Here is an 18,638-nt window from a genome sequence, read left to right on the forward strand (position 1 = left end):
ACTTGCGCTTGAATGTTTGCGCTTCTTGGTTCTAACACAGAAACACAGTTTTGACTTGTCAGCTAACTTAAAACATCAAGTGTCAGATAAAGCTTGTGCTTTAGGTTTTTACTGATTGCATGTGATGAGAGCACAGATGCGACAGACACCGCACAGCTGTTCATTTCTTTTATGGGGAGTTGATGATCACTTTTGCGTTACGGAAGAGCTGCTTGGTCTTAGGAGTCTAAAAGGCACAACATAAGTCGAGCACGAGGACTTTCCCACAGAGAATTTCAAGCTTTCCTGTCTGAAGTCGATGCTGAATACGGGGACGCACTCCACAGTTCTGTTGTGCGCTGGCTGAGTCCCGGCTCCGTGCTGCAGCGGTTTTATTCCCTGAGATCAGAAATCGATCTGTTTTGAAAGAGAAGGAGCGACCTCTTCATGAGCTGAGAGACTCTCCATGTTTGGCAGACCTGCCATTATTACTTGATCTTACTGGTCATCTCAACACTGAACAAGAGCCGACTGCGCACATGAAAGCATTCTGTGTGAAGCTCCGTCTCTTTGAGACACAACTACTCAACTTCAATGTTGCGCACTTCCCCACGCTGTCCGAAATCAAATGTGCTTTTCCAAAGGCCAACCTTTCTGAGAACAAGGGGAAATATGTGTCTGTGATCACGTCTCTCATCTCATGTCACGTCTCATGACAGAATTCAGTCAGCACTTCCAAGATTTTTCTATTGTTGAGAAATAAATCGAGCTGATTAATGCAAAAGAAGTTTAAGAGAGTCTGCAACTATATAAACTTATATAATAATAATTGTATACGATAATTCCCTGAAGAATCAACATCAGCTTCTCTCCCTCCCCGACTTCTACTGGAGCTTGGAAAGGTTTCCTCTGATGAGACGCCACACACAAAGAATGATGAGTGTGTTCGGCTCATATGTGAGCAAACATGTTCTGTTAACTCTGAACAAAAGCAGATTGAGAACCAAAATGAGTGACAGCATCTCTGTGATGTCCTTCGTATCTCAAACACCAAACTTACTCCTGACCTGCAGCATCCTTCAGTCCAAAGCATCACTGCTCCCACTGAGTGCAACGCTGTTCGCATTATAGGAGTTAAAACATATATTACACAGTGTTCATGTTAATAAGCTACATTTGTTAATAAATTCAGTCAATTAAAGTTGATAACATTTTCTAACTAACGTTAGTTGATGTGTTAACAAGCCCAATAACTTATTTGTTTAACAAGCTTGAGATATATCCATCCATCATTTTTACTGTTTAACACATTGATTATATTAAATTAATGTTGTGAACAACATCAATGGGAGTTGCAAGTTATCATTGAATCACAGCATTCCTAATTTGTATAGATTTACACATCTAGCCACTCTTTTTGGGGCAAATGTGGGACAAGAGAATGTCAATCATATTCATAATAATGGGAGTCGGTGGGTGGAGGTCGTGTGGCAAGTGGTGAGCAAGGACCATCTCCCAGGCATCGATCCAATGAACATTCAGTCCTTTGAACAGGGCTCTGAGCACCTTATTGCGCTGCATTATGTACCAGTCACTTTGGATTAGGGAATAATAAAGTGTCAAAGGTCTGGGGTTCCCGGTCCGGATGATGACCAGAGTACGTGGAGCCCTGTCCAGCAGCCGCATCACCGCCCTGCGGATGCCCAGCAGCCTCCGGATGTAGACCTTCATTGGGAAAAAGGTGAAGTGAGCCCAGACACCAATAACTACGACAGTGTTGGCTCCTCCAGTTAACTCATCTAGTTCATTGGCAATGTAGCGCATCTTGCTGATTGGGACATTGGCAAAAAAGAGGGGAGGACCGTGGTAGTGGTACGTCATCAGGATGTTGTTTGCATGGTCCACGGCCATAAAGGGTCCAACAAGCTTATCTTCTTGAAGATCGAACTGCTTAATACCTATAAGTATTACAGTAGGATCAGATGTCAATACAAAATCACACAGTTGCCAGAAATGATGTGAATAAGCTACCTGGTAGGGTTCTCATGAAGAATTCAAACCACTGCCTGATGGTGGAGTCTCCATATAGGTGGACCAGCTTGTGTTTCAGACACTGACTGGCGGCAGACATGTTGATTTGGCGAACTCTAGTGTTACCTAGTGCTCGCCACAGACCCTGGTAGTAATAGCCGGAGGGTGCAGATGTCACACTGATGCTCTTCACCTCTGGGTGATCTGAGAGGAAGTTAAGGAAAAGGACGAGATTATTATGCTATATTCTGTTTAATTCTTATTGTCTGTAGCACATTCAGTTCTGAATTCATATTAAAATACAGTGGTGGCAGTAGTAAAAATCATGCTTTACCTTTGTTTTTTGGCAACACGGTGACGTTGTCAGGTCCTGAAGCCCCAATGAAGACTTTCATGTTGACACCACTGAATAGAACGAACACACACACACACACACACACACACACACACACACACACACACACACACACACACACACACATACAATGTAAATCTGCAAAAATAAATAAATGGGTCCAATGACTGACGTGCAAGGTGTCGTTCGCAAAACCATGAAGCCACAGATAATTAATACCCACGTTTGCAGTTCCCCTCAACTCTCCAGAACGTTGTAGCCTTTTTCAGCATGTTGTTTTTATTTTACTGAACCGTTTTGGTTGAGCCACAGCGCTCTCATCAACATATTATATTAGATTCAGCTGTTTTGTTTTTTGTTTTTTATAAAAGGTAGCTCTGATTAACCAATTGTGCATTACCTGATGCTAGTCAGTAGACAGACAAAGTTTGCAAGTAGCTCAGATATTTGTTTTCAAAGACCAAACTAGAGCTAAAATATGACTTTTGGGCATTTCACATTAACACAACTCCAAATGCATTTTAATGTTGCTCAATGTCCACTGGATGTAAATAGGCCACTAATTGCTAACACTCATATAAACCTTAAGTCAAGTGATGTTATGTTTATAACTGTTTTGAGCAAAAGTGGCAAAATATATTTTTCTGAAAAGACTACAACCAAAGTAAGACAGAGGCTCTCTGGATGTTTACTTTTTGCAGAAAAACTGTATATTGTAAATAAAAGAATCTCTTGATTTTAGCTTCATAATTTTTTATTGAAAAAATTATTACCTAATGTTTTAAAAATGTTTACGATCCCTGTCAGTCACAAGCCATTAGAATCATCATTCTCTCAGACTTCTATACAATCCGACTTCTTTGTGCAAACTGTGGAGTCACCTGGGAGGTTGCCTTCTGATCTCCTTGTCCCCTCACCTTTTAAAGAGCATATCCTCCTTGGGCTTGAATATTCTTATGATATCTGGGTTGACAATCCTATTGTGGATGATCCTGGTATCACAGCTCAGATTCTGTGGCTTGTAGCAGAACCAAGAATCGCCTGTACGAAAGTCAGTGAAGTTGCACAGCGGCTGCTGCGTTGGACGTAGGCAGACGTCACAGATGGTACTTTCAGATAGTGAGCCTGAGCGGAAGACGCTATTATACTTAACCCTGTCAGGCTCTTCCTTGTTCATCCTTATCAGCACTGCGATAGCCTCACCAGGGTGAACCAGTGTCACCTGATTGGATAGAGAATCAGTGGTAAGTAAATACTGCGGTAATAGCAATTGTGGATGTCGACAGCTTTTTAATAACAAAATATAATTCCAATTTATACAATTCTAATTATAGATATCTAGAATGTATTTTCACCAGACAAAATGTTGATTTAACAATAAATGTTTTACTAGTATAACTTAATTACATTTAGTTCCTTTTACCATCGACTTCTATTCAAACTCAATTACAGATAACTATATCTCAATTTTGATGTGTTATAATTCCAAGTCGACATGTCCATCATGTAATTTTGACTGCTCTACAACTCTAATCTTACTAGTGGCAATCTTTATTATAGAAATCTACAATTGTTCTTACATTGCAGATATCATAAATGGAATTCTAGATGTGTAACATTAAATTCTGACTCGTCAAATTTAAATTTTTGATTTGTTGGCTTGGAATTGTAATTAGTAAAAATGTAATTGCACATATATAGAATAGCATTTCAGTCTGAATTTCAGAATTGAGTTTTAGATATAAAAAAAAAGGAAGCTCCTTTTGTCAAAATCAATCATTGTAGCTTCAATGACATACGTACATATCCAAAATGAATATGGTAATTTCCAAATAATATTTTTTGGAATGGAAATGACATCTCCATTAGTGAAAATCCTTTTTCAATTGTAGATGTGTAATGATGTACTGCAGTCATTATTCTTACTGGTGAAAAAGGAATTACTGATACTATGTTATGTCCCGTCAGATTATTTAATGTTATGTCATGTATTTATATTATAGTTTAGTTCATGTTCAGCGTTTAACCCTAAACCTATATACTATATTCAAACCCCAATTAGCTCCCAAAACGCTAGCTAGCGCTAGCTGTACTGTAGAAACACGTTTAATAAATTATTCCGTCGTCGGGCATAATCTTAACATAGGTTACAAATACGTTGTCCACTCGTTATCAATAAATTGGCTGTAGGGCTCACCGTCAGCCAACGAAGCCTATATCTCTGTACCTCTAATTTATTTACGTTGGTATTCACGTACTTATTCACGTACTGTATTTACTTAGGTAAGTATTCCCGTACGTATTCCGTATTCACGTATGTCTAACGTCACGTAACTTATATGTAACGTCTGCATAACTAGAAAACACATGTTGGGTACGTCCGGTAATTTTGAACATGCTCAAAACATCAGCGTTCAACAACGCACCCCAGCGTAACACAGCAAGCTCTTAACGAATACTACTTATGCCTTACCTTACATCAACGTAAACCAGCGTGTTGCCAATATTTTGTATACGCAATATTTTTGTATAAGTTATGCATTCGTTAGGCATTTGTCTGATACATTTTGTATTAGTAAGTGATGCGCTATCAACAGGTTAGACATGCGTATCTGTAAATGTTCACCTTTCTGATCCGTTGAAAAGTTTGACGTATTTGGACTGATTGTGGGCTGTTTTCCATATACATTTCCGCCATACGGATATGTTTGACAGGGCCTTTACTACCTACAGTAGTAATCTAGATTTAGTGAGTAGTATTTCCCAAATGTACAGGAGCAAGTACAGTTTTAGATTATTGTCGATTTTCTTTTCTTGTTGTTTTGTCAGAGTTAGATTTGTTTGATTGTCGTTGCGGTGAACAAAAAAGTGCTCTAAAATAAATTTCCTACATCAGCTTTAGACTCATTTTTAAAAAGGTGTTGTCAGCTGACAACGACACAAAGTTATCCCAACTCCTGGAGCTAATGGTACTTTTACTTTAACTTCTGCTTTAGTCTGGAATTAAAAAGTTCCACTGTTTCTAGAGTGACTAAGAATTTTGAGTTGTCATTACAAGAAGCAGTAACTAAGGGAGTTACTAAGGGAGAACTAAGGCTTCAAAAACAATTGTTTAGAAGACTGATCAAACACCTACAGTAACATTATATTTGTGATGATAGTTTGTATTATTACCTCAACATGTGCCTCTCCATCCCAGAGTAAAGAGAATACAGCAGAGTAGCTCCCATTGAGATGATCCACCACTTTCCCAGCCACACCTGCACCAAGCTTCTGGTTGTGCATCCGCGCGAGTAGGAAGTCTCCCGGAGATGTCTTGGGACGGCCCTGGAAGTCAGACATTTTGATCATAACCTCCAGCTGATCCCCTACTTGCCACTTTCCTCCTCCCCTCCTTGGGAGAATGGTGAAGGTGCTGTGAGCTGGATCACTGGTGTGCTCTATGGAAATAGGAGCTGGCAAAGGTGGAATTTCAGGCCAAGCAATGGAGTCTAGTAGGACGCGTTCCTCTAGAGCCTCCTTAGGGGTCAGTGGCTGGAAGGTACAGAAGCTGTGATGCATGTCAGGGTCAGTGGAAACTGTCGATACGATGTTGGGGGAGCTCACTTTCTGCTGAATATGCCAGGGAGTCTAGAGAGACATGGTGACAAAGATACATCAAACAAATGCACTAAAAGCAAATTAACTAAATCCAACAAAAAAATTGAAAACAATATCCTGAATTTTAACGCTTTCCAAGTACCAGTCCACACCCCGTACTTTGTCCATTTGGCGACTAAAATCGGCAACCCTCCGCTTCCCAAGACAAGTCTCTACAGACTGAGCTACTGCCACCCACCCTAAAAACATGTTCTCACCTCCATCACCTCCAGGTCCTCCTTGTTATGTAGCACAAAGATTATGACAGCCCCAACCAGACAGAGGATTAAGGCAAAGAAGAACTTCTTTTTTGGACATGCGCTGACCTAAATGATAGTCAGATTATGATTAAAAGTCAGAGCTCAGCTTCAAACAGAGTTGTGTTCTGGTGCACAGATACTGAACACTGGCCTGTCTTGTTTAACTCCGGTTATTCCTGTTTGGAGGGTATCTTAACACGTTTCTCACAATCAAGTTTAAAGCAGATCGACTAAACTTGAGACTTATTCAAAACATGTAAATACAATATAAATTAAAACAAAATGTTTGTCTTGTTAAGTACAAGGTATTCAATTAAATTAGTAATAACACTATTAACTTAAGACTTACATCAACACTACAAAATGAATCATCGTGACTCAACACGTCTAAGTTGAGATAAAGTCTAGCTTTAACGTGTATTTATGAGCATAAATTGGCAGACACAAGCACTAGCAAAGATTTTAGCTGGTGCCCTTTACGTTGCAGCCACTTCTACCACCAATCATTGTGTTCTTACACTCACACAACAACAACATAGCTTTATGTCTTTGAGTTTAAATATTAGAAAACAAGGATATTATAGAAACCTGTGCAGATGTTGGCAGCAGGAAAATAGTCCGGAAGGAAGTGCTGGAGAGTTTTGCATTAATCATATTACAATCTGTTAAAGAGTGAGTGAGCAGGAGAGGTGTTAATCCATGTAATGCTAAGAGTGTCATACTTCCTCATCAAAAGGATCAGTACTTTACTGAAGAACCTGTTGTATGTAATCCGACACCTATCCCTGCCCTTTGGTAGATAATCATTTCAGGTCTATAAACCAATATAAACCACGTCGTCCATAAGAATTATTATGATTGAAATTGGCAAATTTGTTTACCTTACTTAATAACATGTCCCTATTCAAGGGGTCGGGAACCTATGGCTCTTTCGATAACGCAATATGGCTCACAGACAATTTTGAGCTGACATTTTGTTTTTAGTTCTCCCCTCTCTATCCTCCGCTTTGTCTCTGACTATAGTTAAGGTGTGTTCACACGTGTGCTTAGGGGGCGGGGGCGGTATGTCATGTGACATTTTCCAACTTCACAAGCTGCGAAGGATCACCTGAAACCTGTTAAACTGGATTGTCATGACATTTCATTGGTTTATATAGCATGCAATATTGTGACTTTTTCAAAATGAAATTTTTGTGACATTTGTTAAGACTTTATAGTATGAATTATTCATTATTAAGTTTTAATGATTTATTAACTGTATTATTGTTGTGTTCAACTCATTGATTCAATTAAAATAATGTTGTGAACAACATCAATGGGAGTTGTAAGTTATCATTGAATCACAGCATTCCTAATTTGTATAGATTTACACATCTAGCCACTCTTTTTGGGGCAAATGTGGGACAGGAGAATGTCAATCATATTCATAACAATGGCAGTCTGTGGGTGGAGGCTGTGTGGCAGGTGGTGAGCAACGGCCATCTCCCAGGCATCGATCCAATGAACATTCAGTCCTGTGAACAGGGCTCTGAGCACCTTATTACGCTGCATTGAGTACCAGTCACTATGGATTAGCGAATAATGAAGTGTCAAAGATCTGGGGTTCCCGGTCCGGATGATGACCAGCGTGCGTGGAGCTCTGTCCAGCAGCCGCATCACCGCCCTGCGGATGCCCAGCAGCCTCCGGATGTAGACCTCCATTGGGAAATGGGTGAAGTGAGCCCAGATGCCAAAAGCTACGACAGTGTTGGCTCCTCCAGTTAAGTCATCTAGTTCATTGGCAATGTACCGCAGCTTGCTGGTTGGTAAATTGTTATAAAAGATGGGAGGACCGTGGTAGCGATACGTCACCAGGATGTTGTTTGCATGGTCCACGGCCATAAAGGGTCCAAAATCCTTATCTTCTTGAAGATCGAACTGCTTAATACCTATAAGTATTACAGTAGGATCAGATGTCAATACAAAAATCACACAGTTGCCAGAAATGATGTGAATCAGCTACCTCCCTCCACACAGTTCTGAGAAACAAACCAGCTTCATGCTAAAATCAAGTAAGCAGTTGCAACTCCTCCTTATTTTTGGGAATAACAGCTGGTATTAAGTGATTGTATGAACATATTATGAGCTATCTTTACTGCCAAGAGACTAGACACACTGCTAACAGTTGGTGCCACGTTCATGAACATGGAGTCTAGTGCTCCATCCTCTCTTCTCAAATTGGGCTGAAGACATCTCTCTGCAGGAGAACACTACCCGCAAGAAAGTGGTATGTTCTTTCCAATGTTTTTTGTTTTGTTTAATTCTTATTGTCTGTAGCACATTCAGTTCTGAATTCATATTAAAATACAGTGGTGGCAGTAGTAAAATCATGCTTTACCTTTGTTTTTTGGCAACACGGTGACGTTGTCAGGTCCTGAAGCCCCAATGAAGACTTTCATGTTGACACCACTGAATAGAACGAACACACACACACACTTACTGGATGGAGAGTTTTGCATTAATCACATTATAATCTGTTAAAGAGTGAGTGAGCAGGAGAGGTGTTAACCATGTAATGCTAAGAGTGTCATACTTGCTCATCAAAAGGATCAGTACTTTACTGAAGAACCTGTTGTATGTCAGCAGTTCAATTTTAATTTCTGAGCAGCAAAGTCAGCAAATGCGTTCAGTTTCTCAGCAGAATGCTATCGGGAACACAGCAGTGGAGATGGTTGTCAGTGTTTGGAAACACGTAGTGAACAAAGTTTCCTGCTGCATCAGAGTCTCCCACAGGCAGCTTGGCTTAGAAAGCTCTCACTGCATCACACATGTCCGTGATCACACGGCCTGAAGCTGCAGGTTTAACAGTGAGATGCTTCGTTATGTCGCACACAAAGGCCAGCTCACATCGCCACTTTTGTCCCAGAGATCTGTGGTGTGTTTCCCTTTGCTTTCCAAAAACTTTTCATTTCATTCACACATTTAGATTCTTCCTCAAATGTCTTTTCCCGTGGTTGTGCCATGCATTGATTTAATTACCAAAACCGGCGGGCCAGTTATGACAGACATATGATATTTTCTCGCGGGCCGGATATAATTGCCTTGAGTTTGACACCCGTGCAGTAAACACTGAAACGTGCACATAAATGAGATGTAACGTACTCACGTAAACTAAATAACGTAAGCGTTTAGTTATTTAATAAAAGAGCAACATAAAAAAATATTTGGCTTTTATGGCTCTCCCCAACCCCTGCCCTATTCTTATATAATACAAAACACATGAAGAAAAACAAATGGAAAAGTTATGATGCTGAAATGTTGCTGCATTACAGGAATGACCGTGTATGATTTTTTTGTTGTCTCAAAACGGTCAGATATGTATTTTATCTTTATCTAGAAAATATGTTGACAATATCTGTATCTGGGATCAAACTCAGAATAAAATCATCTTTCAGGACCTGCGGCTTTTCCACTGTGGAGTTGTTTGACTACTTCAGTGACTTCCAACAGGGAAATTGACGATGGTCCCCAATCAGCTTCCAGCTCTGCCTCTACCATAGAGGGCGTGTTAGTCGGATTCATGAGTTCCTCAAAGTGCTCCTTCCACCGCCCGATAACCTTCTCAGTCGAAGTCAGCAGGGTCCCACCCTTGCTGTACACAGCTTCGATGGTTTCCCGCTTCCCCCTCCTGAGGTTCCGGACGGTTTTCCAGAAGCACCTTGGTGCCGACCAAAAATCCTTCTCCATAGCTTCTCCGAACTTCTCCCACACCCACTGCTTTGCCTCTGACACGGCAGAGGCTGTCACCCTTCGAGTCCGTCGGTACCCTGCAACTGTTTCCAGAGTCCTCCCGGATAACATAACCCGGAAGGACTCCTTCTTCACCCTAATTCACACATCCACAATTGTATATAGTATTACAATATACCGTATTTATTCTACTATACAGTATTTTAATGTTACATCCTGTTTTATCTAATTCTATTTTATATGTATATATTTTATTTTTATATTAGTATTCCTGCATTTTACTCCATTATGTCTCTTGCACAATTTTCTTTATTTCTTTATTTTTTTTGTTTTAAATATACTGTTTGTTGCATTGTTGAAGGAGCCTGGGACTTAAGATTTTCATTGCCTACAACTACGCTGTAGCGTTTGGGCATATAATTCACAACAAAACCTTTGAATTTATTAGAATTTAAGTATTAGTAGACCTTTCTTTCTTAATGGGCTACTTGTTACTTTAACTCAACTTTTACAATGTGTGGCCCACAACCAAAACTGTGCAACCATTTTGTGTTCATTTAATTTAGTGAGCTGAACAGTCAATTTCATGGATTTCCCAGGCCTGATATTATCCCTATTAATGTAAGTGACAATCAAGTCATTTTACATTTTCATATGTTTTGTGAAGAGATGTTAAATGTAAGCGGCACCAAGGTGGAACTTTTGACACAGGAGCAGTTGCGCCCCGGGTTGTCTCTGCCTCCACACTCTGTGCCTCCGATCTCTTGTGTGTCTGTCTGTCGTCTCCTGTGCATCCAGGTGTTTCTACATTTGGAGATTCATTTTTTTATAATTTCTGATGTTGGAAGACATGTAAAATGTAATTGAAATGAAACACATTTAGTTTGTACTTGTGTTAAATGAGGTCATCATTGCATGCAAAATAAGAACGATGGCTCATAATTCAATTTAAGTGTTGCATTCTTATAATTGGTTGTTACATGTAGAACACAGAAAACCTTTTATTTAATTGTGGTTGTAACAGGTAACTTTGCTGAGGATTTTGATGTATTTAAAGCAACAATGCCTGCATATAGTGCATATCCTGTAAAAACTTTGCAGTGGCAGTATTTCTCCGTACCGTTCTCCAGTCAAGTCAAGAGTTGTGTTCTGGTCCACAGACGCTGAACACTGGCCTGTCTTGTTGAACTTGAAGGAAAATAGTCCGGAAGGAAGTGCTGGAGAGTTTTGCATTAATCATATTACAATCTGATAAAGAGTGAGTGAGCAGGACAGGCGTTAACCATGTAATGCTTAGAGTGTCATACTCAGTTGACAATTAGACATAGCACACATTTGCTTACTGCGTGAACATTGTTTGAAAAAAACAAAAACATATATTTACTGCAATTGAATAAGGTAACAAGCAAATGTTGCAGAAAGATACAAAGTAGTAGTTAATACTGAAAAACACCATATGAAGGGATGAGTGGTTGGAAAAAGTATTCTCTATTTTACTAGTGAAGCACCTGGTGACTTAAACCACAGCAAACACCGAAGGGACCTCACCCAGGGCGACTAGCCCCCCCAGTGGACTGGCACTCAGCTCCACTAAATTACAGAAATAAAAACTCCAAACCAGGATACAAATCATACCAGTTGGTTCTACAACAATATGGAACACTTGACAAAGCTCAAAATCAGGAAAACCAGCAGTAACAAAACAGCAGCAGGTAAACCTACAAAGGGAAAACAGGGAATGACAGGACTCACCATGCTATCATCAAATTATGCATTTTGGCCGTGTGAGTCTACTCACTACTTCTAGTATGGGGCTTCAACACGTGGGATCACCCAAAAAGGTAGCTGGACAACAACAGGCTTCCAACGCACAATATGCTCAGCCAACACCTCAGATCAAAAGTCCTCCACCTGGGTACACAAAATGTGTTAAAGTGTCAAAGTAGCATAAATACCTACATTTACATAAAATAATAGTAAAATGGTTGCAGTATTAAATACGTGTTAATGTTGTGAATTAAAGCTAATTGGTTTGGTCTGCTGCTGGGATCTCCAAATAAAAGCACAATGATAAAGTATTTATTGAGCAGCAGCCTCTGTGCTCATAAAGTGGAAAAGTAAATCTCTGTTGAAGAACTTCCATTTTTCCAGCCGCTCTGTCGGAGGACTGTTTTTTTCTTCTGCTTAGCCTACAGATGCTGCATATTTTCTTTCTATTTTGTTCCAAGAGAGTAATACATAAAAACAAGCATTCATTTCAGTAAATCCAATGCATGTTGCCATTAAAAAAAAAAAAAAAAAAAAACGTCAGGCAGGACCAGGGCAACAGGCACAGCCACGATTTTTGATCCAGACGTAACCTTTAATAGTGGCAACCTGCCAGATGAGAGACACAGAAACTTTGGTGATGATGCCCCGGATGCTGCATGCATTTAAGGAGCATGAATGCATACAGATAGAGAGGGAGAGGAGAAGAGAAAGATATGGGAGGGGAGGAGAGAGGTGTAAGTCCCCCGGCAGTCTAAGCATTACTAGGGGTTGGTCCAAGGCAAGCCTGTGCCAGCCTTAACTATAAGCTTTATCAAAGAGAAAGGTATTTAGCCTGAAGCAAAAAGACAAATGTGTAATTTGTGATATTGGGCTACATAAATACATTTAATTTTTTTAACTCATTGTAAATGTGCTGCATTGAGAGAGCGCTAATGCCCTCTTCATTATTATCTGCAGCTCAACGGTTAATACGAGATAATGAGGATTGTTTTATAACTTCACATCACTATAGGCTATCTGTTTTTTTTTCTATCTGAATCTGTGACTACACGTTAAATGTTGGTGTGAGGTAAATAATGAGTGCGGTTAAGGATAGTGTTAACATGACCGACAGTACAGTAAATTATTGATGAACCTAGGAGCCGTGAGAGGCTCGTAAAGCAGTTATACCTTGAGGTCAGAAACTCAGCCTCTGATATCTGTCACAGCTTGTCCTCAGGGCCTCCTCACTGTTTTCTGACACCATTTAGACTAGGGGTGGCCAACCAGTCAGAGGTTAAGAGCCAAGCATGTTACTATGTTACTGCAAAGAGCCACATCATACACACAGTCACAGATGCGCACCCCCCCTCTCCTTCTCTCTTTTGTTCTCAGCCTTTTTCTGTGCTCCCACACTCTCTTCCTCTCTCTCTCACACACAGACAAAATGAAAATCGAAAACTTTACACACACACACACACACACACACACACACACACACACACACACACACACACACACACACTCAAAGACCCTCCCTCCCAAAGACACACACACCCTCACACAGACAGACACACACAGCTCTGCTCAGACAGATTTATTGTAAATGTCACACACATCATAATATTGACAGAAATTGAATTAAACCTCTCCTACCAGTATTCAGAGGCCAGTTATTATCAACAATGAACATTGTGTGCACTCTCACACACAAACTGTCAGTCAGTAAGTGTTTTATCTTCCTATGCATGTTGCTTCCTTAAATTAGTGGGACTTCTGACATTCCTTGCCTTGAACAATCCTCCTCAAATCTGGCTTGTATTATGTTGTGGTCAGAATAGATCAATACTTTGATTTCACGTGTTTCAGGGTAGAAAACACCGACTCACAGACGTATGTTGACCCAAACATTGATAGTAGCTTGAGCGCAGCCCGTTTGACTTGATATTTTTCCATTGACACAGTTTTCCAGAACTCAAGGGTCCCTTCCCTCAGAACAGGTTTCAGTCTTCCTCAGAAAGTTCAATCATCTCCAACTGGGCCACCGCTTGTCCGCTTGCTTTTAGCAGAGAGGGAAATTGCGCTAATTCTCCCTTTTGAAGAAGTGTCTTAAACAGTTTCAGTTTGTTAACAAACGCAAATACAATTTGCACTAGGTCAGGCAGCATTTCTTACTTTCCCTGCAGATCCAGGTTCAGTCTGTCCAGATGACACAGCACTTCATATTTTCGCTTAGCTGTGCATTTTTTCCCTGCCATTTTAGGATCGAACTCAGATGGTCAGATAGTGTTTATTCAACGATAGGTTTCCCCCCCCTCAAAGGAGATCGGTTCACTGCATCGCAGGAATTTTTTTGTTATTGGCTCTTGGGCCACATCAAAATTAGACGCGCTGTCATGCTCTCATACTGACACCACACATACACACACGTACACACTCACACACACACAAATAAAATTCGATATGAACTGAAGAGAGCCGAGGGTTGACCACCCCTGATTTAGACATTAAACATGATTGTCTGCCGCAGGTTTTGAGTGTAGTTTCTTTATCAGATCAGAAGACATATGAATCAGTGTTGTTTCTCAGCCTCAAAAGTAAACAGAATTGAGGAGATGATGTCTTCCTCATGTGAATACATCCTCAATCTGTGCTGCTGCCTGTGTAGTTTCGGCTAATCTGCAGTTGTATTCTCCTCTCCCTTAATTGGAGTGCATTACTTTTAGCAATTTAGGCTAATTACGCCAAACAAATGGTTTCTCGCTGGCTGTCAGCCGACAGTGTGTAATCATTCTTGACCTACTCACTGAACTCCATGTTTTAAGTATGTGAACTGTATTATATTCTCCCTGCTTAATTATTAATTGGACCAAACTGTGTGGGCTGCGCCATCCATTTAAACTGTGCTCCTAATAACCGCGGTTGCACAGCCTAGTGAAGTCAGGGGAGAGGAAGATGAAGTGGAGCCATGGTGAAGGTATGAGAACCAGAAGTAGACTTCTTAGTAAAACATAAGTATGGATGAAGCAGATAATATTTGGTGGAACACGCACCCTTTCCCTGGAATTTAATAATAAGGTGGTGGATAGTTTTGCACAGAAGCGGGTGAGAAAGAAATGCATGGTTTAAGACTGCTGATACTGTTACTACTTGTTTAATGGCTGTTAATGAATATTGCAAATGTTTGTCTTTGATTAATGCTTTGGTGATCATTGTTTTTTAATACACTGGTCAATTTTGAGAGTTTAGGCTATTTTGCTTTCAGACTAGTGGAAAGAAAACATTCAAAATACAAATGTAGGCGTTCATTTAACTTATTATGTCTATTTGCGTCTATATATTTCTCCTAAATTATCAATAAGTTAGCATTAAATTATGCCTAATTTACATATTTAAATGATTCAGAAAACTTGTGATACAAAAATCAGATCATAAATCAACTGGGAAAGTTTCATTGTGATATCTATTAGTTAACTGTTTGCACCCTATTCGCTTGTAGTGTCTGGAATTTTACAATACATATCCATTTTTTCAAAATTAGATGATTTTGTTTCTCATAGTCTGAGCCAGAAATCTCCACTTCGGTATCACTTGCATACACCAAACTTTCCAGTTTCCTTTCTATTTATATTCTGAAGCTTTTTTACTAGGGGGTTTGTTCATATATCATTCATAGCCTGATTTATTAACATTGTACTACTCAAAACATATTTTTCATGGTTGTTTTTTGGATTTATGGAGTGATACAAAAAGATATCCAACATTCCCTCTGTAAAAATCAACAACATGAAACAAGAATTTTTATTCTGGCTTTATACACTGTTTAGATTTTCTGTATACAAATTAGCATAGGTTTATTAAGAGATTGATCATCTGGAGAAGTGTCATGGTGATATCTATTAGTTAATATTTTGACCCTATTCACCTGTAGTGTCTCCTCTTATAAGTTTCAGTGTGGAACTTGTGACAGCTGAAATTGTACTGATTATTAATCTTATAATCTTTCCAAAAAGATAAATCACACATGTTTGGAAAACCTGGGATGAGTACCGCACACATTTACCTCTAAACAGTGATTTACTGGTTTCTAAGAAGTTATTGTATTCTATACTTACACTTACACTCATTATAAGCTATCATGATATATCATGATCATATAGTGGCAAGGATTTTTAAAAGAAACCCTGCGGCGCTTGCATCTTCAGTTGTAAACAATGTTGAAAGCAGGAAGACAGGTGTGGTTAGGACGCAGGCTGCTGGGGAGAGACGGCATTGGCTGCAGCCTGCGCAGGCTGTATTTGTAGACCGATTACGTCATAGCGGCCGCGACAGGGGTGTCCCATTTTGGCGACTCCTTCAAATGCAGCCGACAAATGCGGTCTTCTTTTGCCAGATTTGCAGGATACATCTGATGTATACATGGAATCGGAGTTTTGGGCTTCCGGTGGAATCGCAATGCATGCTGGTGTGGCAAGCCTAGAAAAGTGAGCACCAACTCTACAAGCGACGCCATATTGGATTTCTTCTCTGCGTGTTTACATTGTATTTGGTTAGTTTTTAGTGTGTAATCATCGCTCTTCTAGTTATGGGATTTGGACACCGACATTGTGTGGTGAAAGGATGTTCAAACAGTGGGAGAAAGCTAAATAAATGGGCAGAATCTCATTGTGAGCTTCACGATTGCACTCGTTTGATGAAAAATTGCGACTGCAAGCTATCGTTCGAACTATTTCCATTTCCAACAGCACTAAAGAACGATGATAGAAGGCTAGCATGGACCAAAGCTGTAAAGAGACAGGATTACAATGGGAAGACTTGGGAGCCCAAGAAATCTTCGCGGATTTGCAGTGAGCATTTCATGCAAGGAAAACCAACAAATGAATTCCCTGATCCTGAACTCGACCTGGGGTATGTAGTCTATCTATTTGATTTATATATTGACAAATGTACTTTCTATATATTGAGTGTTATAATAATTAACAAACACAAGTTAGGTATATATTTATTTATTTATTTATAATAGGTTACCCTGCAACACAACTGCAATAAGCACTTATGATCATGATATACACACATTTTTTTTTAAATAAAAAATGTACAAAGTGGATTTGTAGACGTTCAGTTGTGTGTGTGCCTGCATGTGCTTTGTGTCTATGTTTTGGTTTTGGCCATTATTAAAGAGATGAACATATGCATTACCCAGATAGAATACCTGACAGATGGGGAGTTTTCCTTGAACGTGACTTTGTTGGCAGAACTCTGACCATCGAGCTTCCAAGGATGATGCAGACAGACTCAGGAAAGGCTCAATCTGTCAAATACCGTGTATCTGTTTCACCGCCAACCAGTGGAAATCCAGGCTCCTTCTTGAACGCACAGCAGGAGAGCTGGAAACACATTCACTCTGCAACCAGAGCCAGATTCTCCTTGCAATATACTAGCAATGAACATGCCACTATAAACAGTTTGATTTTAAGCACACATTTTCTAAGTAAACCGTTTTATTGATTAAGAGGTTTGGAAAAATATATTTTTACAAAATAATTCACTGTAGGACTCACATTGGGTCAGTCCACCTTTGACAAAATCTGGTTTTTATTAGGGGAAAATTGTGTTAGTCAATACAAAAACATTTACAATTTCAGTTAATTTTAAAGTCGGAAAATTGGCAAAATTATTGATGGAAATTGGCTGTTCTGTAAATCATATGGCACAATCATCCTGAGCAGATTGTTGCCCGTCTCAAATTAGAATTTTTGAGCACTCAGAGGACTTTTCTTTCAAGTTGGCTTAGAATTTTAAATTGAAAGTTCCTTCATTTATGGTTCCAAGGTCAATGGTGAACTGGAGATGCAAGGTTTTCATGTGGACTATTTGCTCTAATAAAATAAAGTACATTTCAAACCACACATTTCACATTGAGTACTCTAGCATTTAGACTCCATAAGAACTATAGGGTTCTTATCGCTCGTGTTGTTTTGGCAGAACAGCAGTAATATAATCTGAATATTAACAAAACAATATAACAAATGCTTTTCTCATGCTTCAGGCATGATGTCATATAGGACTATTGATAAGTCCACAGGCTTTAAAATATTCCCACAACTGAGCACCCTACACAGATTGATAAAGTAAATGCATAAAATATGATGTGAGATTAAACAAAGGCAGAAAAATATCCAGTAGGAACAGAAAGAGCAGCCTTTTTCCTTTTTATAGTCCAATGCTGCCATCATATAAACCTTGGTATGTGACTTATTTGAGCACTTTGCGGACTTCTTGTCCATGTTGGCTGTAAATTTAGGAATTAAAAATTCATTAATTTATGTTTTCAAGGTCAAGGATGAACTGGAGATACAAGGTTTTCATGTGGACTCTTTGCTCTAATAACATACAGTTCATATAGAGAACACTTAAGTCAAAATGCAATTCAGAACTGAAGGGAAATAACTTAACTTATAGTGAAGAAATGCTTGTCCACAATAAGAGACAAACACAAATCTCTGCTTTTCTTCAGGCATGATGTCGACATATAGAACTATTGATTTAAGCCTACAGGCTTTAAAATATCATCAACACCCTACACAGATGAATGGAAAATAGTAAAACCTTTATGATGCAAGTTAAAACAAAGGCAGAAAAAACAACCAGCAGGAAAAAAAAGAGCAGCCTTTTTACGTTTTATAGTCCAACTCCGCCATCTTGTGGTTAAACAAGAGTTTCCCTTGAACTCCAGCCATGCTTCTGAGCTATGAACCATTTTCTTAATCCCAGTATAAATCAGTGCTGCAGCGGGACTATTCCCTGAGTCCCAGTCAATTAGGCCATTGATTGAGTTGTCAGGGGTTGAGCGGAGTGATGATATGATGTGATCAGTGGTGACACCCAGTGGTAAT

General features: G+C 39.5%; 2 protein-coding genes across 2 annotated transcripts; both read right to left on the reverse strand.

Annotated features, from left to right (window-relative positions):
- Window positions 1–1,383: 1,383 nt before the first annotated feature.
- LOC115008610 (NXPE family member 3-like) lies at window positions 1,384–6,490 on the reverse strand. The gene is made up of 6 exons (XM_029432307.1): window positions 6,223–6,490; window positions 5,540–5,995; window positions 3,283–3,587; window positions 2,345–2,415; window positions 2,011–2,214; window positions 1,384–1,937 (listed from the first exon to the last, which is right to left on the reverse strand). Exons 1-6 carry the CDS (start codon window positions 6,226–6,228, stop codon window positions 1,384–1,386), a joined length of 1,596 nt encoding a protein of 531 aa, XP_029288167.1. The 5' UTR covers window positions 6,229–6,490.
- A 1,148-nt stretch (window positions 6,491–7,638) lies between these two features.
- On the reverse strand, window positions 7,639–8,702 carry LOC115008866 (NXPE family member 3-like). The gene is made up of 2 exons (XM_029432727.1): window positions 8,642–8,702; window positions 7,639–8,192 (listed from the first exon to the last, which is right to left on the reverse strand). Exons 1-2 carry the CDS (start codon window positions 8,700–8,702, stop codon window positions 7,639–7,641), a joined length of 615 nt encoding a protein of 204 aa, XP_029288587.1.
- Between the last annotated feature and the right edge of the window lie 9,936 nt (window positions 8,703–18,638).

This window comes from Cottoperca gobio, chromosome 5 (assembly GCF_900634415.1).
Source record: "Cottoperca gobio chromosome 5, fCotGob3.1, whole genome shotgun sequence".
Lineage (NCBI taxonomy): Eukaryota > Metazoa > Chordata > Actinopteri > Perciformes > Bovichtidae > Cottoperca > Cottoperca gobio.